This window comes from Dipodascopsis tothii (genome assembly GCF_038497935.1).
Source record: "Dipodascopsis tothii strain CBS 759.85 unplaced genomic scaffold V1510scaffold_36, whole genome shotgun sequence".
NCBI classification, from domain to species: Eukaryota; Fungi; Ascomycota; class Lipomycetes; order Lipomycetales; family Lipomycetaceae; genus Neoaidaea; species Neoaidaea tothii.
Window position 1 is genome coordinate 92,852 of NW_027118020.1, and position 18,151 is coordinate 111,002.

Sequence of the window (18,151 nt, forward strand, 5' to 3'; positions counted from 1 at the left end):
CCGGCTCTCTGGGATGCGGCGGTGGGCAAGCACGCACCTTCCATAGTAGATGTAGAGAGGGTAATCTGAAGGTAGTACAAAAAATTTTAGAACCAAAATCAACGGCGACTCGCAGGACCCCTGCTGTTCGTTGCGCCAGATCGTTCGACGGGAGCTAGCCGAACGGCGCCGCCCTGAGCGCTAATTGCTAGCCGTCTGCGTTCATCGCCGCGCTGTGTCTTGTATGCTTCCGGATTGTCGAATAAACTGGGCCGCGTAGAGGAGCCGGCTCCAGAAAAGTCTCTGCACTGGTCGTTCACTCGAACAGCAGACGATTTGGGAGCGTAGCCCCTGCCGGGCGCCCAAGGAGACATTCTGGCGAGTTCCTAAGGTGATGATCAGAAGCGAGATTCGTATTAGAGGGACGAACTGACGAGGGGGCAAAGGGCGATTTAAATGGCCAGGCCGATCTCCACGGTGTGTCTCTGTGCACGACCGATTTACGAGAGCTAGCGGTGCTTGAGCAGTCTGCGGCAAGACGAGATGCCATCATGCAGACAGCTCTGGCGCTAGCGCACAGAAGGCAACGGTGCATCAGGCTTCCGCGGCTTAGATTTTGATATATAGGCCAAATGCAAGCAAGCATTTGACGCCTTGGCCGGCTGGCCAGCGACCGGTACTAGGTACGAACTGACCGGGGAGGCTATGCAGCACCAGCGTTGGCCAAGAGCCGTGCAGCCGGTGGCAAAACGAGCTTTCCCAGTACAAGTGAGTGGTAAAGAGCTCTTCGCTCGGATCGCGAGCATTGTGGACGGCGTTCAAGAGATCGGACGCGTACGGCCGGCGCGAACGATAGCACGAGCGGACGAGGAGCGCTCGGACAGCTGTGGTTGACTACACCGCGATCCAAGGGGACTTGAGTGTAGCCGCTGAAAGAGGCACGATGCACATGCGCGCGGGGACGGCCGGCTCGGACGACCCGATGCACAGCCACGGTTCACCTGGCCATCTACGCTGCACAGTGCAACTCACACGGCTCACTGAGGCGCCACATCCACAGCCACCATGTTTGAATCATCATAGTCGGCGGGTCGGGCATGACATCAGCGCTGACCTGCGGGTATCACCGTCGGTCGCTGGGGCGTCTTCACGGGTACCATCCCGCCCACCAACGTCACAGGCGGATACCAGTACAGGCAGCCACAGTCATTATGCGGGTATGATTACTGGCGACTACAGCCACTCTACGGGTACCATCAAAGGCCACCACAGCTACTGTTAATACCATGGCAGGCAGTCATCGCAACCGTGCGGGCATTTTACCGGCCGCCGCAGCCACTGTGCGTTTATGATTGTAAGCCGCCACAGTCACTGTGCGGGTACCGATTCCCGACAGCCTCAGCCACTGTGCGGGTACCACTCCGCCTGGGCCACTGTGCGGGTACCACTCCGGCTAGGCCGCTGTGCGGGTACCATCCCTGCTGGCTGCGGTCAGGCTGCAGCCCGCCGCCTGTGCACAGGCTCTGCCGCAGCTGCCGCCGCTCACGGTGACGGTCCCCACCGATTAGCGGCCCAGACAATAGCAGGGAACCACAGCCAGCTGACGGCCGTCCGGCGCACGGCCGGCAATGTCGCCGAGCAAAATCTCAGGCCAAAGTTGCCGGTCCAGGGCGCCGTGCAAAGCCGCGTCAAGCTGCCCAGAAAGACACGAGCGACGACTGCGTCGTGCAAATGCTAGCTCCCTGACAAACCACTTTATTTACTATGCAGTCTAGGGTAAAGCACGTATACTACGGCCCAGGACACCAAGCCGCAGAGCCAGCCGTTGATCTAGGGTCAGACCAGCAGGAGCGCCTGCTTACCTTCTCGAACAGAGTGTGGAAGTAGATGGACGTCATCAGCAGCATCCAGGCCCACAGCCCTAGGAGACCGAAGACGATCTTGGTGTGGACCTGCGACAGCTTGGCCGGCAGCACCGGCAGCAGCTCAAACCACAGAAACATGCTGGCGTGGGTGAGCAGAAATGCGTGGCCGGAGACGTCGTGACCGCCGTCCCAGGCGCCGTTGGCGTGACGGCAGCCGGCCGAGGAGCGGATCGGCGGCGCGGCGTCGGACAGCCGGCACTCGCCGCCGGTGGCCGAGAAAACGCGGTCCATTATGGGCGGCCCAAACAACCACTGGGTGAAGGCTATCCAGTATGCAGTGGCGACGGCGTAGCGCACGGCAGTGCCCACAGTCGGACGGGTGCGTGCGACGTGGATGAGGAAGACAAGCGTGGTCCAGAACCAGCCTTTCTTGACAAAGTAGACGTTGAACACGTTGGACTTGCGCGAAAAGTACGTGTCGGGCGCAGAGACCACCGCGACAAGGCTGCCGAGCAGCAGGATGCCCGGGTAGAGCGCCAGCACGGTGAGCTCGGTCGTCGAGAGCCAGGATCGCCGCGCGGAAGGTGCCGTTGTTTCCTGCGCTGCCGGCGCGGGCACCGCGGCAGGCGCGCCCACGAGGACGTCCGCACCAGGAGCGTCGTGCGCTGCATCCGGCACGGCCGTACTCGACGCGGTGGCAGCGCTGCTGTCAGCGCGGCGGCCGCCAGACGTACCTTGGGTCCATGTTGAGTGGTGGGGTGAAGTCGCGATCGGCGGGAGATCGCCTCCTGTACCGATGGCCACCCACGAAGAGCAGGCCGGCGAGGCCGCGCCGCCACCGCCGTCACGGTTCGAGGTCGAGCTCGAGGTGAGTGCGCGCACGACGGGGCTGACCGCAGTTCGTGCAATCGCTGGCGAATCCACAGTACGTCAACTTTCTGGCACAGAACAAGTACCTTGACGACGAGCGATTCCTACGGTACCTGGAATACTTGGAGTACTGGCGGCGGCCAGAGTACGTGCGATTCGTGGCATATCCGAACTGCCTGCACATGCTCACGCTGCTCAAGCAGGCCTTCTTCCGCCAGGAGATCATGCACGCGGATATGGCTGACCGGCTGATGGCGGACATCTACGACAAATGGCTCGGCCAGGGACGGTACAAGGCGCCGCCCGAGCCGCCGCTGCCGGGCGAGGTGGTCGAGCCCAAGCCGGAGCCGGTGGCGACGGAATAGACGATGGAACGGATGGCATGGGATGGATGGCAGTCGCGAAAGCGGGTGCGAGCTAGCCGGACGCAACCACGCAAGGCGCTGATGCGGCGCTGGATACGATGGATACGGCGCCGGCCGTGCGGTCGCCGCGCCGCCACGCAGTGCTGCAGAGCGGCGCGGCCGCGGCAGAGCCGTCGTGGCTGCAGAGCGGCGATGTAATGTAATGCAATGTACATATGACGGAAGCATGCGAGCGAACGCAAGCGTCCGCCAGAGGCGGCCAGCCGCAGAGGCGAGAGCGTGACAGGGCACGGCCGGGGACAGGCCGAGCGCGGGCATGTAGCCGCAGGTGCAATGTGGGGCGCCGCGGGCCGGGGTCGGTGGGAGCCATATAGCCGCAGCCATGTAGCCGCAGCCATGTAGCCGCAGCCATGTAGCCGCAGCCATATAGCCACCGATCGCACGGCCACCGATCATCTGGCCACTGCCCCCATACCCGCGGCTCATATAGCCGCAGCCATGTAGCCGCATATAGCCGCATATAACCGCATATAGCCGCGGTCGCCCCGCCGACGCAGCGCCCTCACGGCTTCGAGCCCGCCACCAGCGCCGCCGCCGCGTCCTCGTCGTCAGTGCTGCCGTACTGCGGCAGCCGGTCCGTGATCTCGACCAGCCGCTCGCGGCCGTTGGTCAACGGGCATCTGTCGTCAGCAGGTCCCCCGGCACACGTACGCTTCAAACTTGCGCTCGAACGGATAGCACTCGACCGTGTCAAGGCCCTTGAGCACGCACATGTACTGAGTGAAAATCTTGGTCACGCACGGGCGCGACTCGTCGCGGCGCACAGCCGGCCGCTTGTTCTCCGGAATCTGGTCAAAGTAGCGCATGACGCGCGGGCGGCCCGCCCCCGGCGTGCCCGCGGCCTCCGGCGGCGGCGGCGGCGTGTCGGCAGCGCGCCCCGGCGGCGGTGCGGCTTTGGCGTCCGGCATTGGGTGTGTGGTAGACAAGGTTGCGCGACCAACGGTCCACTTTCATCACCACCCGCGATGGCATCCTGGACCGACAGCGCGCACGCGTTTGCGCACGAGTGCGCCGGGGCCGCGGCCGACCAGGCCGTGCGCTTCGCCGACATGTTCTCGGGCAAGACCACGTTCCTCGAGTTCTACGACAGCAGCAGCGCGTACGGCGCGGCCGCGACGTTCTTCGTGACGCTGATGGTGTCGGTGTTTGTGGTCGACGAGGTCACGGACGAGTACTCGCAGGTACGTCGGGCGATGGCTGGACTGACGCCAGGTCGACCGGCTGTGGTCGCTGCTGCCGCCGCTGACGACGCTGCACTACGTTATCCACACATACCGGCAGACGGGCATCCATTCGCACCGGCTGACGATTGCGCTGACGCTGCACGCGTTCTGGTCTGTCCGGCTGACGTGGAACTTCGTGCGCAAGGGCGGCTACTCGGGCGTGGAGGACTACCGGTGGCGGGTGCTGAAGGAGTGGATCCCGAACAAGGTGCTCTGGCGGCTGTTTGACCTGATCTTCATCGCCGTGATCCAGCTCGTGCTGCTGCTGAACATCACGGCCCCGAACGCCGTGTTCGCCGAGTACGCGACGGTGCCGATGCGCCTGTGGGAGTACGGCTTCGTGGCCGCGATCGTGGGCTGGATCATGCTCGAGTCCGCGGCGGACGAGTACATGTGGGCGTACCAGCAGGCCAAGAACTTCTACAAGCTGCTGCGGAAGGCGCCGCGAGGGTTCACGCCGCAGCAGCTGGACCGGGGCTTCTGCACGATCGGCGTGTTTGCGTACTCGCGGCACGCCAACTTCCTGGCCGAGCAGATGATCTGGGTGACGCTGTACCTGTGGGGCTGGGCGCTGGTCGTGGCTGAGCAGGGCTTTGTGTGGGCGCACTGGACGATCATTGGCGCGATTGGCTACGTGCTGCTGTTCCAGGGCTCGACCACGTTCACGGAGATGATCACGGCGGGCAAGTACCCCGAGTACGCGGCGTACCAGGCGGTCGTGGGCCGCTTCCTGCCGTGGCGGGTGTGGACGGAGCCGGCCGGGACGGAGGGGCCGGGCGACGGGCCGACGGCTGGGCCGGGCGAGACGGCCAAGGACAAGTGAGGGCGCGCCGCGCGGCGTGCGGCGCCATCACGTGACGGCGCGAGCCGCACGCTGCGCGGCGCGTTCAGCCGCACGGCGTGCGGCACAAGCTCGCGACGCACCGCCACCGGCCCTGCCCGCCGCACCGCCGCCACCCGTCTGCACCTCAACCGCAATACATTCCTATCTATCACGCGCTCGGCGCCGCCTTGCTCTTGCGCACCACGCGCTCGTCGTCCGGATTGAACCCCTTCTCGGCCGAGCCGTACTGCGCGAACGCCGGCGTCGGCGCCGTGTAGTCCATCGGCCCGAACGCCGCGCCCGACTCGAGCAGCTCAAAGAAGCGCGCGTAATCGATGTGTGTGTGCCACTCGCCGTCAATGAAGAACCGGCGGTGGGCGATCAGCACGCAGCACGAGTGGCCGTGCTCGGCCGCAATGTCGTAGTCCATGCCGCGGCGCTTCAGGGCCGCAGTCAGGGCCTCGACGAACTCCAGGACCTCCTCGTAGAACGGCACGTTTTGCATCGTCAGCGGCGACGACTTGCTCGTGCCGCAGTAGGTCACGCCCTTGACCTCGATGAAGCACGGCAGGCCGCGCGCGACCAGGTCCGCGTAGCCCTCGACCTCGTCCACGTTGAAGCCCTTGACCAGCGTCAGCCGGAACACGGTCCGCTGGCTCTGCTTCTCGCGCAGGATGTCCAGGCAGCGCTGGAAGCGCTCCCAGAAGTCGCGGTGCAGCGGGCGGTCGACGGCCTTGAGCGACTCCTTGGAGCTGGCGTCGATGGACACGTACAGCTGGGTGACCTGGTTCATGCGCGCGAGCTCGTCCGGGTGCTGGGCGTTGCAGACCAGGAACGACGAGATGTGGCGGTCGTGCAGCATGCCCACGAACTCGTTGATGTAGGGGTAGAAGATGGGCTCGCCCACGAGCGAGAGCGCGCAGTGGCGGACGGTGAAGGCCTCGGTGAAGCGCTCGGCCTGGACGCCGGGCACGCCGCGCATCTGCTTGATCTTCTTGTAGTGGCCCTCGAGCGCGCCCTGCAGGATGACCTCGGGCTGGTCGACCTGCCAGCGCCAGGTGGTGCCCACCGGGTTGGTGCCGTGGCGCCAGCAGAAGACGCACTTGGACGAGCAGCTGAGCGAGGGCGTGGTCTCCATGCACAGGTGCGACTTGATGCCGTAGAACGCGAACTTGTAGCACGAGCCGCGGCCGCGCAGCGCCGACTTGGTCCACCGGCAGATCTTGACGCCCGAGTGGCTGCCGACGATCGTGTAGCCCTGCTTGGTGAGCGCGGCGTACGTGGGCGAGTCGCGGCCGACCATCTCCTTGGGCGCGGCCGTGGGCTTGGCGGCCTTGACCGAGCGGCCGAGGTCCTCGACGTCCATGATGTCCTTGGCCTCGGCCTCGTCGTCCGAGTCGGCGATGTCGGCGAGCTCGACCTGCGGCCGCGGGTCGCGCAGCGCCGTGGCCAGGTGGCTCGTCCAGTCGGCGAACGCGCTCTCGGCCGTGGTCTTGACGTCGCCGAACCCGATCGGGAACGCGCGCGGCGCGCCCAGCTTGCCCATGTACTTGTCGATGTCCTTGGCCTGGTAGCAGAACTCGTCGGGGTACGACTCGTGGTCGCCGAGGCCGAACACGGCGAAGCCGGCCAGCTTGCTCAGCGGCCGCGAGTCCACGCGGAAGTCGTTGTACGTCTCCTTGAGCGTCTCGACGAAGAAGTCGAGCGGCGACTCGCTGACGTACGACGGCACGACAAACAGGTACACCGCGCCGGCCTCGCACGAGAGAAAGTACTGGTCGAGGTCGTCGACGTAGTCCACGTTCTGGAGCCGGATGCGCCCGTCGGGGCTGCCGAGCTGCCGGCCGAGCTCGGCCTGCAGCTGGGCCGCGTACCGCTCGCTGGTGCCGGTCAGCGTCGAGTAGAAGACGACGGTGTTGTGGTCGGCGAGGGCGCCGGACTTGGCCGCGGCCGCCTTCTTGGCCGCCTTGGACCCGCGGAACACCTTCGGGGCGCGCTTGGCAGCCTTGCGGCCGGCCGTCTTGGCCTCGCCGTCGCCGCCGATCTCGGTCGCGTCGTCGGCGGCCTCCTGGTCGGCGCCGGCGGTCTCGCGCTCGTCGTCGGACCCGGCGGCCGATCCGGCCGGGCTGTCGGCCGCCTCAGGCCGCCCGGGCTTGTCGTCGTCGTCGCTGCCGCCGCCGCCGCTGTACCGCCGCCGCGGCACGCGGTCCACGGTCGGGTGCGGCTGGTACAGGCAGTACTTCCAGTAGAACCAGGCCGCGGCGCCGCCGACGATGAGCGGCACGCGGATCTGGTGCCAGGTCTCGAGGACGTTTGCGGCCGTGGAACCTGCGGTCAGCACGCTCCGGCGGCGCGGTCGCGCCCGCGGCCGGCGCCGGGCCGGCGCGGGGCCGCGCGCGGCACTCACCCATTGTCGTAACGTCGAGACGCAGAGGCGCGAAAAAATTGCAGGACGGGATTACATCAGCGGCAGGGCCTGCTGACGGATTTTCCGGGGTCGCTTACATAACGCGTCGCGGCGCGCGCTGAGTCAGGCGGCCGGCGGGGCTGACTCAGCCCGCGGCGCCGCTGACTCAGCTGGCCCTCGCGGACTGGTGTGCGGCGGGGCCGATGCATTGCTATGGTACAGGCTAGGCCTCGTCGCCGAGGCGCCAGCGCTTGATCTCCTCGGGCGTGTGCTCGGCGAGCTCGGGGAGGATGCGGACGATGACCAGGTCGAGGGTGTAGTAGAGCAGGTGCTTGTTGGCGAACTTGCTCTCGAACGGCCGCAGGAGCTCCTCGGCCGCCTGGAAGCACTCGCCGGCGTCGTCGCCGGGCGCGGAGCCGCCCAGGGCCGCGGTGGTGCCGAGCACCTGGCGGCGCATGAACGCGGGCACGGCGTCGACGATGTCGCGCTTGACCCGGGCCAGGATCTGGCGCTTCTCGGCGTCGTCCGGGTACACGCGGGGCGGGCCCATGGGCCCGTTCCGGGGAAACAGGTTCGCCCGCGCGGCCTGCAGCGCGCGGCAGATGTTGCCGGACGCGACCATGTGCCGGCGGAAGACGTAGGAGCACAGGCGGTCGAGCACGTTCGGCTCCTGCGAGATCGAGACCGGCGCGGCGAGCAGCTCGAGCGTCGACAGCAGCCACGGCTGGCGGGCCGGCAGGTTGAGCAGGCGCGCCAGCGTCGGGAAGATGGCCAGGGAGACGACGGAGATGGCCGAGGGCCGCTTGGGCCCCGCCGGCACGGCCGTGTCGCGGCGGAACGTGACCAGGAACGCAAACGCGCTCTGGGCCAGCGACACGAGCACGACGAGCGCGCTCACGGCGCCGGCGAGCGCGCTGCCGGCGTCCGCCAGCACGAGCGCGGCGGCCACGCGCAGCGCGGCCCACGTGCCGTCCTTGTGGTCGCGGTCAAAGTACGCCCGCGGGCGCGCGGCCTCGGCCGCGTCCGTGGCCAGCCGCCGCCGCCGGTTGTCGTACAGCCGGTCGGCCATGGCGGACTCGATCACGCTCGCCACGATCTCCTGGACCATGAACGGCTCGCTGAGCTTGTCGATCGTCTTCAGCAGCACGGTCTCGGCCAGCACGGCCCGCATGAACGTGCGCTCGGCGGCCGAGCCGAGGTCCTCGCTCGGCAGCAGCGCGGCCAGAATGCCGCTGGCCAACACGGCCAGAAACGTGAGCTCGGCGCCGGGCTCGGCCAGCGCCGGGTGCGGCTGCAGGCTCTGGAAGACGCTCTCGAACGTGGCCGTGCCGCCCGCGCCCGCGTACGCCGTGACCTCCTTCTGCTTGGCCTGGTAGAAGTCCCGCAGGTGCATGTCGACGATGGCCGGCAGCTCGTCGAGCACGAGCAGCTCGAGGTCGATCTGCGTCAGCGCGCCCGGCAGCCACTCACCTTGCGGATGCGCTCCTCCAGGCTGCGCGTGATGTGCGCGACCACGTGCAGCAGCTCGAACACAAACATCTTGTCGTCCGTGACCCGCGCGTACCACGACTGCACGAACTGGCGTATCATGAGCGATATCAGCGCGTAGAGCTCGACGTCGATGTCCGGAAACGACGTCAGCGCGGGCAGGATCTCGTCGAGCGGCTTCTGCAGCGCGGCGGTCGGCACCAGCGTGTTGCGGATCAGCGCGTCCGTCAGCGCCTTGTCGGCGGCGATTGCTGCCGGGGTGCGCTCGGCGTCGGGCCCCGCAGCGTCCGCGGGCGCGCTCGTGTCCGTGACGACGACCGTGGGCGGCGCCGGCGCCGGCGCCGGCACGGGCTCGGCCGCGGGGACCGGCGCCTCGGGCCTGGCGCTGCCGGGCGCGCTGCCGGGGCCGCCGGGGCCGCCGGGGCTGCTGTTGCCGGTTCCGCCGTACGCCACGCCGGACGCCGTCGCGCTGTCGCGCGCGGCCGCGCCGGGCCCGCCGCCGTTGCGCTTGAACCTTGCCATCGTCCGGGCTGTGTCTGCCGGTCGCACGGCTCTGCGCGAGGTCTGGGACGGCTGCGCTGTGGGTGTCGGGTGTGGGTGCGGTGCGAGGTGGTGCGTAGTCAGACTAAGGGATTCCCTTATGTAATCGTCACATCCCGGCGGTTAGGTCGCGCACGGACGCCGCAGTGGCGGTGCGCGAGCCTCCGGCGGCGCTTCGAGGGGCTGCCCTGCGGGCGGGCATATAGCCGCAGCACGCAGCCGCCCGCAGGGCGCACCCTCGACGGAGTCGCCGCCGGAGGCTCACCCGTGGCGGTGTACGAGCCTCCGGCGGCGACTCCGTCGAGGGTGGCTGCCCTGCGGGCAGGCATATAGCCGCATATAGCCGCCGCCCGCAGGGCGCACCCTCGACGGAGTCGCCGCCGGAGGCTCACCCGTGGCGGTGCAAGCCCCCGGCGGCGACTCCGTCGAGGTGCCTGCGGGCGGCTATATGCTTGCGGCTACATGCTTGCGGCTACATGCTTGCGGCTACATGCTCAGCCCTACGCCACAACAGCGCCCGGCGCGCCTCCACATGTATGAGTCCATTCAGCCACAGGTGTCAGCTAAGGATACAGCTCGAGAGCAACAATGAAACAACCTAGGGCACGTACAGCCGCGAGAAGGACGTGACCTCGCGGCGGCAGCACACGCAGCCCTTGAAGTTGCGGAGCGCCAGCGACACGCGGCAGTCCTCGCAGATGGCGAGGCAGCGGCAGGGCCACAGCACGACGTTGCGCTGGGACGAGTGGCACACGACGCACAGCGAGTGGCTGGTGGTGATGTCGTCGTCGTCGTCCTCGCCAAACACGCGAGTGCGGGCGGGCCGGCGGTCGGTGATGACGGCGGCGAGCGAGTCGGCCTCGTCGGCGAAGAGCTCGCGGTGGCGCGACCGCGTGAGGATGTGGGAGGCCGAGAGATGGGCGGTGAGCACGCGCGCGTACTCGAGCTCCTCGTACGACTGCGGCAGGAGCAGGCTCGAGAGCGTGATGTCGGCCGGCAGGTTGCGGGCCTCCGGGAAGAGCTCCTGGTCGAGGGCCGGGTCGCGGGCGCGCAGGACGAGGCGGTCGTCGTCCGAGTCGGACGAGTCGTCGGCGTAGTCGTCGTCGTCGTCGTCGTCGTCGGGCGCAAAGTCCGCCGACGCGTCGTACTCGGGCATGGGCCGGTCCTGCAGGAAGCGCGCGTAGAGCTCGTCGTCCGACAGCACGCGCTCGGGCACGACCTCCTCGATGGGCGAGACAAAGACGGGCGTGGGCGCGGGCGTGGCGGTCTTGGGGCGCAGGCGGCGGCGGACAACGTCGACCAGCAGGCGCGCGAAGAGCACGAGCGTGCTGCGCACGAGCGTGTAGGCCATCGAGAGCCGGTAGAGCAGCATGACGTCGCGCACGCGGCCGCGCGCCGTGTGCCGGGCGGACGCGGCGAGCGGCCCGCCGACCTTGCTGGCGCGGTTCATGGTCGCGTAGCCGGAGGTCTTGCGCCGGCGGATCACGGCGTGGGTGACGCCGTCGACGGTGGCGGGCGCCGGGACGGCGGCGGCGCCGTCGGCGTCCAGCACGGCGTCCACGGCGCCGTCGGTGGCCGAGAAGACCAGGCGGCGGCGCGGCGGCGTGTACGAGCCCAGGTAGCGCACGTCGCGGGCGCCCGTCGCCGACGCCGTGTACGAGATCTGCAGGTACTCGTCGTCGGGCGGGGCCGCGTCCACGAAGCCGGCCAGGTCCGGGTTCTCCAGCGTGTCCAGCCAGGTGGCCTCCGGGAGCGCCAGCCGCGGGCCCTCGGACGTGTAGAGCGCGTCCGACGCCGACGTCAGCACCGTGATGCCCAGCTTGAGCAGGCACGAGTAGAAGTCCTCACCCGCAGAGATGTTGATCGTCGTCAGCGTGTTCTGCAGGTTGGCGGTCCCGCCCGCAAACAGCGCCGCCAGCAGGTAGATCGAGCCGCAGATGACGATCACGTACAGCACGGCCAGGTGCGGCGCGAAGCCGATCACCCACACGGTCGGGAAGAACTGGGCGCGGCCGCAGTACGTCGAGTACGCAAAGTACGACAGCGAGATCATGCCGAACAGCGACGACGACACCAGCCGGTAGTTCTGCAGGTTGAAGACGGAAATCACCAGGAACACCAGGTAGTTGCTCGCCCAGATCAGCGAGATCACCAGCACCTCGACCGACGGCCGCTGGGCGGACTGCGCCTCCTGGAACGCCAGCGAGTACTCAAACAGCGTCTGCGTCAGCGCGTCCGGCCGGTACGTACCATGCCCGTGTCGGGGGACGGCACGCGTCCCTGCAGCGCGTTCGAAAACGTCTCCACAAAGTGGCCCTGGCGTCAGCGCGTCCTCCCGGGGCCGTACCGTGCAGAACGCCTTGTAGAGGTACCACAGCACGTCCGGCGTCGGGCACGCCTCGCCGTCCGCGACCGCAAACACGCCCGGAATGTACGGCGCCAGGCCCGGCGAGTAGCACTTGAGCGCCGTCAGGATCGGGCCCATCGCCCGCGCCAGCTGCAGGATGGCCACGGACCGGATGAGCAGCCGGGCCGACGGCGGCAGCGGTTGCGGCCGCCGGACCGACGCAAACACGACCGTGCGGTTGAGGATGACGGCCTGGGTCAGCCCGCCCGCCGGCGACTCACCATCAGCATGCACAGCAGCGCGAACGGCGACGTCAGGTACGCCACGAACGTGCCGATCCGCCGGTCCGGGATGTCCATGTCCGTGGCCTGCTTCATCACGACATTTATCACGCTGCGGACGATTCGGGGCAGGATGGTCAGCAGCGGCGAGTTGGGGTCTGGGTGGTCAGCCGGCACTGTTCCGTTTGCCAATTTTAACGAAGCCGCCGACTCGGCCGCGGCCAGTAGCGAGTTTAGGGTGGCCGCGGCCGTGTGGGCCGCCGATCGCGCGGTCTCCGATCGCACGGACGCGGAATACGCCGCCGCTGTCGCTGTCGCCATACTTGACCACGCTGGGGCACAACACGACTGCTGGAAGCCAGGGTCCGGCGACTGCGCTGCCTGGCGTCGCCACTGTCTGCACTCGCGTGCCTTGTCCACGGCCTGATGACCGTGCTCCTGATGTTGGGCGCGGACGAGTCCACCGTCTGTAAGCGACAAGTGAGGTTGGGAAATCCACACTTTAGGCCGATGCACGCGGCGGCGACAGCACGGACCAGGCCGCGGCTGCCTGCTGGCGGGCCGCGGCGCCCGGACGGCGGCGGCTATGCGCCGCGGCCGGCAATTGCGCGGGCGCGCGGCGGGGCGGCGGGCGATAGCGGCTATATGCGGTTATATGCGGTTATATGCTCGGCGGGCGCCGCGCTGCTGCGGCCGGCCGCGGCGGCACCGCCGACGGTGGGCCGGCGAGCGCAGCGCCACGGGCGAGCCTCCGGCGGCGCCTCCGGCGGGGGCGGCTGCCGTGCGGGAGGCATGTAGCCGCAAGCATATAGCCGCCCGCCGGGCGCACCCTCGACGGAGTCGCCGCCGGAGGCTCGCACCGCCACGGGTGAGCCTCCGGCGGCGACTCCGTCGAAGGTGCGCCCTGCGGGCGGCGGCTATTGCGGCTGTATGCCTGCCCGCAGGGCAGCCACCCTCGACGGAGTCGCCGCCGGAGGCTTGCACCGCCACGGGTGAGCCTCCGGCGGCGACCCCGTCGAGGGTGCGCCCTGCCGGCGGCTCTCTGCTCTGCCGCCGGGGGCGCTGCGCCCTGAGTCCGGCCGCGCCGGTGGCTGTGCAGGGTCGCGTGCCGCGCTGCGCCACGGCCTGGACGCGACTGTTACACCAGCAACGCCAGATCACGGCGTGACCGGAACACGAGCTGCGCCCGGCCGTATGGGGGCAATTAAGCGACGCGCTAGCGCATTTCTAGAACGCTGGGATATGAGCCGCACGAGGGTGGGCATCATGAGAGCGCCCGGTTTCGAAGAAAACCAGACACCGACAACAGACAGCTACGATATCGACGTGGTCGACGACTCCCGCTGAATATATATGGACCGACGACCGTAGTCGCACAGACTGCAGAAGGTGAGCTTTGGCGCAAGCGGGCCGGCCCAGCCGGCGGGGCCAGGAGGCAGTGCTGGCCGTGGCAGTCGCGGCCGCGGACGGGCCGGCCGGCCCGCGGCGGCGCTCCGGACGTCGCGGAAACCGGCCGCGGCAGGCCGTGCGTGCCGCCGCCGGCCGTGAGCAGCGCCTGCGGCAGCCGCGGCGGCCAGGACTCCGTCTCCAGCTGGTCGCCACCGGACCCAACAGCGCTGACGACAGATCCACTGTCCACGTCTCCGACAAGCACACTCCGGCAGGGGTATGCGCTAGACCGGCCCTACAGAGCTCGCGTGTCCCCGCGCGCTGCTCCGTGCATCATGGACGACACGCTCACCACGGCGATCGTAAGTCTGTGCGTGGCGCTGCTGACCCAGGTCATCTCACTCGTGTTCGCGATCACGATCGTCCGCGGCACGTACCTCGTCTACAACCGGCGGCTGTCGCTGACGTCGCCGTACCTGCGCCGCCACGGCTCGCAGACCAACCTCGGGGCTCTGCAGATGGCGCGCATGCACGCCCTGCACCCCATGAGCCAGCGCCACGGCGTCGACACGACCCACGTTTACCGGGCGGACGCTGACGCCGGCGACCCGACGCTGCCGCGGTACGAGGAGGACGCCGGGCTGCCCAAGTACGAGGAGGTGCTCCGCCAGGGGCACCTGGACGCGCCGCTGGCGCCCGCCGTGCCGATCCCGGTCGCAGACCAGACCGTGGCGGTGCCGGCGGCGGCGGTCGCCGCTCCGGCGATCGCCGTCGGCGCCGTGGCGGCCGCGCCAGCGGCCACGCTGGCCGGCGCCGGCGCCGACACGGTGATCACGGTCCCCCCGGAGGTCCACGCCCACCAGGCGCGTTAGTCAATACATGTTTGCAGTATATACAGGGCCTATGCGGCCGGGCGGTCGCGCTCGGCGCGCTCGGCACGCTCTCCGCGCTCCTCCGACGCCAGGTAGCGCTCGGCAAAGTGGCTGATCTCGAAGAGGACCTCGACCATGATCAGAATGATGATCATCCACTCAAGCCGGATCGACTGCTCCTCGCTCAGATGGGCCTTCAGGATCGACACCACCTCGGACGCGTAGTCCAGCTTCTTGTTGAGGATGGCGATCCGCGGCGCAATGTCCAGGTTCTTCGAGATCGCCCGGTAGATGGTCTCGAGTTCCGGTTCGGACCAGTACAGGTCCGGCGTCTCGGTCAGCTCCGAGTACAGGTTGAGGTTGCCGCGCAGCCGCAGCAGCTCGCCGGTCTTCTTGAGCACCTCGCGCGTGCCGTGCATCGGCAGCTTGCGCCCGGTCGCCAGGCGGTCTGTGGCGTCGCGGATGTTCTGGATGTACTGCTCGAGCGCCGACTCCAGCACGGCCAGCTTGGTGCTGCGGGCGAGCCCGGTCGCGAACGCGGCCATGTCGAGCTGCCGGTCGTTGCCGCAGAGCACGATCAGCTCGCCGTCCATGTAGCTGCGGGCGTCGTTGTCGGCCGGGCCGTCGACAAAGTCCATGTCTTCGGACTCGCGCGCGGGATACGGCAGCCGCTCGGCGACCTTGATTTCCTCGGCCAGCGCGATCGTCTCGGTCTCGGTCATGCCGAACGTGACGATGGACCCGTTCGACAGCACGAACGTGTCTGCCTTGCGCCCGTTGGCGAGCGGGTACTCGACGTAGGCCACTTCCTGGGGCAGCAGCATGGACGCCGACAGATGGCCCTGCTGGTGCAGCGTTTCCAGCACCTTGGGCAGGTCGTACTGCTGCGCCGACGAGACGGCCACGCACGGCTTGGCCGCCGGCTCGGCCCGCACCTGCTGGGGGGCCGGCCGGACGGGCGAGAGCCGCCGCAGCGACTGTTTTGTGGTGGTACGAGCCGTCCACGTCGACTGTTTGCCGTCGTTGGCCGGCCGCGACGACGAGGCAAACGCGCGGGAGGCGGCCAGGAGACGGCTGGACACGCCGGCCACGTCGCCAGCCTTCTGGCCAAGTCCTGTGAGGCCGACACGGCCGGTGGTGGCCGTTCCGGCTGCCGCTCTGGCCGGTCGGAAGGCCGCAAAGATTGTCCGTGGCAGCATAGTGCAGATTCTCGTTTCTGGAGGAGTCAGTCCTGCCGTCCGAGAGCGCGCCCAGCGGCCACGAGGTGCCAGGAGAGCCGTCAGCCGCCGGCTACACCGTCGTGGTGGTAAACGGCCGTCGCTCGTTGGTCTTACCGTCACGCGGATCGTTCGTTCTCCTGCTCCGTCACGCTCCGTAGCTGCTGCCTCTGATACAGCACACTCTCAGCTCAGCTAGCCAAGCTGTCTGCCAGCCTCTGCGTCTTGTGCCGATTCTGCCGGCAAGAGACGGATCAGTGTGAAGAAAAATGTTCACGGGCGGTCGCTTTCAATTGGGAGTTCGAGCTGGCTGGCTGCTCGGGGCCGAGCAGAGGCCGAGCCGGTGGCCGAGAAAGCGCCAGTCGCACAGCACGAAAGCACCGACGGACAGGGACACATCTGGCTGGCACACGGGCTGTCGCGGAGATAGGCGAGCGACGGGCGGCGGGCGGCGGGCGGGAGCCGAGCCGCATCTCGGGCGGCGTCTCAGCCGCACCGCGTGCGGCGCTCTACTCTCTCACCAGCCGCACCGCGTGCGGCGCGACTTACAGTCAGCCGCACAGTGTGCGGCGCTCTACCCTCTCACCAGCCGCACCGCGTGCGGCGCATGTAAGCCGCAGGCCGTGCGGCGCATACTTGCAAACTTGTATTAACGGCATACTACAGCACACAACAGCAACCTTGCACCTACGCCAGCTTCTTGCGCAGGCGCTCAATCTGGTCGATCACGGCAACCTTGGCCGTGCCGCCGATGGCCGTCCGGCGCTCGACCGACTTCTCGAAGTCAAACACCTCGGCCATGACGTCCTCGCCGAAGCGCGCGTCCACCGACTGCAGCTCGGCCAGCGACAGCTTGTCAATGCCCGACAGGCCCTTCACCTCGGCCAGCTTGACGGCCGCGCCCGAAATGTGGTGTGTCTCGCGGAACGGCACGCCCTTGCGCACCAGGTAGTCCGCCAGGTCGGTCGCCAGCATGTCGGGCGTCAGCGCCGCGTACATCTTCTCCTTGTTCACCGACAGCGTCGACAGCACGCCCGTCGCAATCGAGATCGAGTGCGACACGGTCGTCAGCACGTCAAACAGCGGCTCCTTGTCCTCCTGCAGGTCCTTGTTGTACGTCGACGGCAGCGACTTGAGCGTCATCATGAAGCCGGCCATCGAGCCGAACACGCGACCGGACTTGCCGCGCAGCAGCTCGAGCGAGTCCGCGTTCTTCTTCTGGGGCATGAGCGACGAGCCCGTCGAGTACGCGTCCGCCAGCGAGATGAACCCGAACTCGGCGGTCGAGTAGATGATCATGTCCTCCGAGAAACGCGAGATGTGGTTCATGAACAGCGAGCCCCAGAACATGACCTCGACCACGAAGTCGCGGTCGGACACCGCCGTCAGCGAGTTCGGGATGACGCCGCCAAAGTGCAGCTCCTTGGCGATGTACTCGCGGTCGATGCCGTACGGGTGGCCGGCCAGCGCGCCGGCGCCGAGCGGCGACATGTTGACACGCTCCATCAGCTGCTCCAGACGCTGCAGGTCGTTCGACAGGTACGTCGCGTATGACAGCAGCCAGTGCGACCAGCGGATGGGCTGGGCGCGCTGCAGGTGCGTGTATCCGGGCATAAGCACGTCGATCTCAACCTCGGCCCGGGACACAAACACCGACAGCAGCTCCTTGAGGATGTCGCGAATCTGGGTGAGCTGCTCGTACACGTACAGACGCATGTCCGTCGCAACCTGGTCGTTGCGGCTGCGGCCCGTGTGCACCTTGCCGGCAACCTCCTTGCCGATAAGCTCACTCAGCCGGCGCTCGTTGGCCGTGTGGATGTCCTCGTCATCAGGACTGGCCTTGAATTGACCGGCGTCCCACTCGGCCAGGATGTCAGCCAGGCCGCTGTGAATCTTAGTGAGCTCGTCCGACGTCAGCAGGCCGAGCTTGGCCAGCGCGGCCGTGTAGACACGCGTGCCCTCGATGTCGGCCTGGTACATCTTCTGGTCGTACGGGAACGACGCGTTGTAGAGCGCCATCAGCGGGTCGAGCGAGCCTGCCGGTCAGCACGGATCTGGGAACACCCTGGCGGTCGCCGGCACGCCAATGGCACACGGCACCCGCGGCACGGTCTGGCAGCTGACCGCGATTGTGCAGGCCACAAGCCGCGCCGCCGGCCGTTGTCCGCGCAATTGCGCTCACTTACCGGTGAAACGGCCGCCCCAGAGGGACTTGAGCTTGTTTTCCTCAGACATTGTGTTTCTGCGAATATCCGTGCGGCACGCTGGTCAATAGCGTTCAAGTCCGGTGTGGTTCGTAGGGTCTGCGAGGGCGCCGTCGAAAATTTTCAGGAGGGCGTAGTGCACGTGACATCATGTGACTCACTTATCGTGTGTCACGTGTCGCACTATATTCACGTGACTGCGCGTTTAGTCACGTGCGCTC

At 67.8% G+C, this 18,151-nt stretch overlaps 9 protein-coding genes across 9 annotated transcripts; 3 read left to right on the forward strand and 6 right to left on the reverse strand.

The window, feature by feature from the left end:
• Positions 1-1,497: 1,497 nt before the first annotated feature.
• On the reverse strand, positions 1,498-2,703 carry V1510DRAFT_248363 (inositol phospholipid synthesis and fat-storage-inducing TM-domain-containing protein). Its single transcript, XM_066930575.1, has 3 exons — positions 2,579-2,703; positions 1,842-2,547; positions 1,498-1,809 (listed from the first exon to the last, which is right to left on the reverse strand). Exons 1-3 carry the CDS (start codon positions 2,587-2,589, stop codon positions 1,735-1,737), a joined length of 792 nt encoding a protein of 263 aa, XP_066787021.1. The 5' UTR covers positions 2,590-2,703; the 3' UTR covers positions 1,498-1,734.
• On the forward strand, positions 2,625-3,430 carry V1510DRAFT_431927 (mediator complex subunit Med31). Its single transcript, XM_066935457.1, has 2 exons — positions 2,625-2,712; positions 2,744-3,430. Exons 1-2 carry the CDS (start codon positions 2,641-2,643, stop codon positions 3,077-3,079), a joined length of 408 nt encoding a protein of 135 aa, XP_066787022.1. The 5' UTR covers positions 2,625-2,640; the 3' UTR covers positions 3,080-3,430.
• Positions 3,431-4,188: 758 nt separating this feature from the next.
• On the forward strand, positions 4,189-5,185 carry V1510DRAFT_369734 (uncharacterized protein; the record flags this gene model as incomplete). Its single annotated transcript, XM_066931402.1, has 2 exons — positions 4,189-4,320; positions 4,352-5,185. 2 exons carry the CDS (start codon positions 4,189-4,191, stop codon positions 5,183-5,185), a joined length of 966 nt encoding a protein of 321 aa, XP_066787023.1.
• An 88-nt stretch (positions 5,186-5,273) lies between these two features.
• V1510DRAFT_422459 (Tyw1p) lies at positions 5,274-7,636 on the reverse strand. The gene is made up of 2 exons (XM_066934789.1): positions 7,593-7,636; positions 5,274-7,513 (listed from the first exon to the last, which is right to left on the reverse strand). The coding sequence occupies exons 1-2, from the start codon at positions 7,594-7,596 to the stop codon at positions 5,355-5,357; spliced, it is 2,163 nt and encodes a 720-aa protein (XP_066787024.1). The 5' UTR covers positions 7,597-7,636; the 3' UTR covers positions 5,274-5,354.
• Positions 7,637-7,754: 118 nt separating this feature from the next.
• V1510DRAFT_431931 (PXA domain-containing protein) lies at positions 7,755-9,813 on the reverse strand. The gene is made up of 2 exons (XM_066935458.1): positions 9,063-9,813; positions 7,755-9,033 (listed from the first exon to the last, which is right to left on the reverse strand). The coding sequence occupies exons 1-2, from the start codon at positions 9,600-9,602 to the stop codon at positions 7,816-7,818; spliced, it is 1,758 nt and encodes a 585-aa protein (XP_066787025.1). The 5' UTR covers positions 9,603-9,813; the 3' UTR covers positions 7,755-7,815.
• A 271-nt stretch (positions 9,814-10,084) lies between these two features.
• Positions 10,085-12,812, reverse strand: V1510DRAFT_422467 (uncharacterized protein). The gene is made up of 5 exons (XM_066934790.1): positions 12,572-12,812; positions 12,249-12,406; positions 11,968-12,219; positions 11,871-11,936; positions 10,085-11,841 (listed from the first exon to the last, which is right to left on the reverse strand). Exons 2-5 carry the CDS (start codon positions 12,342-12,344, stop codon positions 10,219-10,221), a joined length of 2,037 nt encoding a protein of 678 aa, XP_066787026.1. The 5' UTR covers positions 12,345-12,406; positions 12,572-12,812; the 3' UTR covers positions 10,085-10,218.
• A 1,160-nt stretch (positions 12,813-13,972) lies between these two features.
• On the forward strand, positions 13,973-14,509 carry V1510DRAFT_404852 (uncharacterized protein; the record flags this gene model as incomplete). The annotated part of the gene is made up of 2 exons (XM_066932287.1): positions 13,973-13,999; positions 14,030-14,509. 2 exons carry the CDS (start codon positions 13,973-13,975, stop codon positions 14,507-14,509), a joined length of 507 nt encoding a protein of 168 aa, XP_066787027.1.
• On the reverse strand, positions 14,480-16,161 carry V1510DRAFT_422471 (uncharacterized protein). Its single transcript, XM_066934791.1, has 2 exons — positions 15,844-16,161; positions 14,480-15,725 (listed from the first exon to the last, which is right to left on the reverse strand). Exon 2 carries the CDS (start codon positions 15,706-15,708, stop codon positions 14,539-14,541), a length of 1,170 nt encoding a protein of 389 aa, XP_066787028.1. The 5' UTR covers positions 15,709-15,725; positions 15,844-16,161; the 3' UTR covers positions 14,480-14,538.
• A 198-nt stretch (positions 16,162-16,359) lies between these two features.
• On the reverse strand, positions 16,360-18,055 carry V1510DRAFT_422473 (L-Aspartase-like protein). The gene is made up of 2 exons (XM_066934792.1): positions 17,913-18,055; positions 16,360-17,762 (listed from the first exon to the last, which is right to left on the reverse strand). The coding sequence occupies exons 1-2, from the start codon at positions 17,959-17,961 to the stop codon at positions 16,414-16,416; spliced, it is 1,398 nt and encodes a 465-aa protein (XP_066787029.1). The 5' UTR covers positions 17,962-18,055; the 3' UTR covers positions 16,360-16,413.
• Between the last annotated feature and the right edge of the window lie 96 nt (positions 18,056-18,151).

Bases quoted from the DNA above. Each gene is read 5' to 3' on its own strand.
- V1510DRAFT_422471 (XM_066934791.1), bottom strand. From the start codon at position 15,708: ATGCTGCCACGGACAATCTTTGCGGCCTTCCGACCGGCCAGAGCGGCA.
- V1510DRAFT_248363 (XM_066930575.1), bottom strand. The intron at 1,810-1,841 runs GTAAGCAGGCGC...GTCTGACCCTAG, and splicing joins TCCACACTCTGTTCGAGAAG to ATCAACGGCTGGCTCTGCGG.
- V1510DRAFT_431931 (XM_066935458.1), bottom strand. From the start codon at position 9,602: ATGGCAAGGTTCAAGCGCAACGGCGGCGGGCCCGGCGCGGCCGCGCGC. The intron at 9,034-9,062 runs GTGAGTGGCTGC...GCGCTGACGCAG, and splicing joins TGGAGGAGCGCATCCGCAAG to ATCGACCTCGAGCTGCTCGT.
- V1510DRAFT_431927 (XM_066935457.1), top strand. From the start codon at position 2,641: ATGGCCACCCACGAAGAGCAGGCCGGCGAGGCCGCGCCGCCACCGCCG. The intron at 2,713-2,743 runs GTGAGTGCGCGC...GGCTGACCGCAG, and splicing joins GGTTCGAGGTCGAGCTCGAG to TTCGTGCAATCGCTGGCGAA.
- V1510DRAFT_422473 (XM_066934792.1), bottom strand. From the start codon at position 17,961: ATGTCTGAGGAAAACAAGCTCAAGTCCCTCTGGGGCGGCCGTTTCACC. The intron at 17,763-17,912 runs GTAAGTGAGCGC...GCTGACCGGCAG, and splicing joins CTGGGGCGGCCGTTTCACCG to GCTCGCTCGACCCGCTGATG.
- V1510DRAFT_422467 (XM_066934790.1), bottom strand. From the start codon at position 12,344: ATGAAGCAGGCCACGGACATGGACATCCCGGACCGGCGGATCGGCACG. The intron at 12,220-12,248 runs GTGAGTCGCCGG...GGGCTGACCCAG, and splicing joins CGCTGCTGTGCATGCTGATG to GCCGTCATCCTCAACCGCAC. The intron at 11,937-11,967 runs GTACGGCCCCGG...CGCTGACGCCAG, and splicing joins TCTACAAGGCGTTCTGCACG to GGCCACTTTGTGGAGACGTT.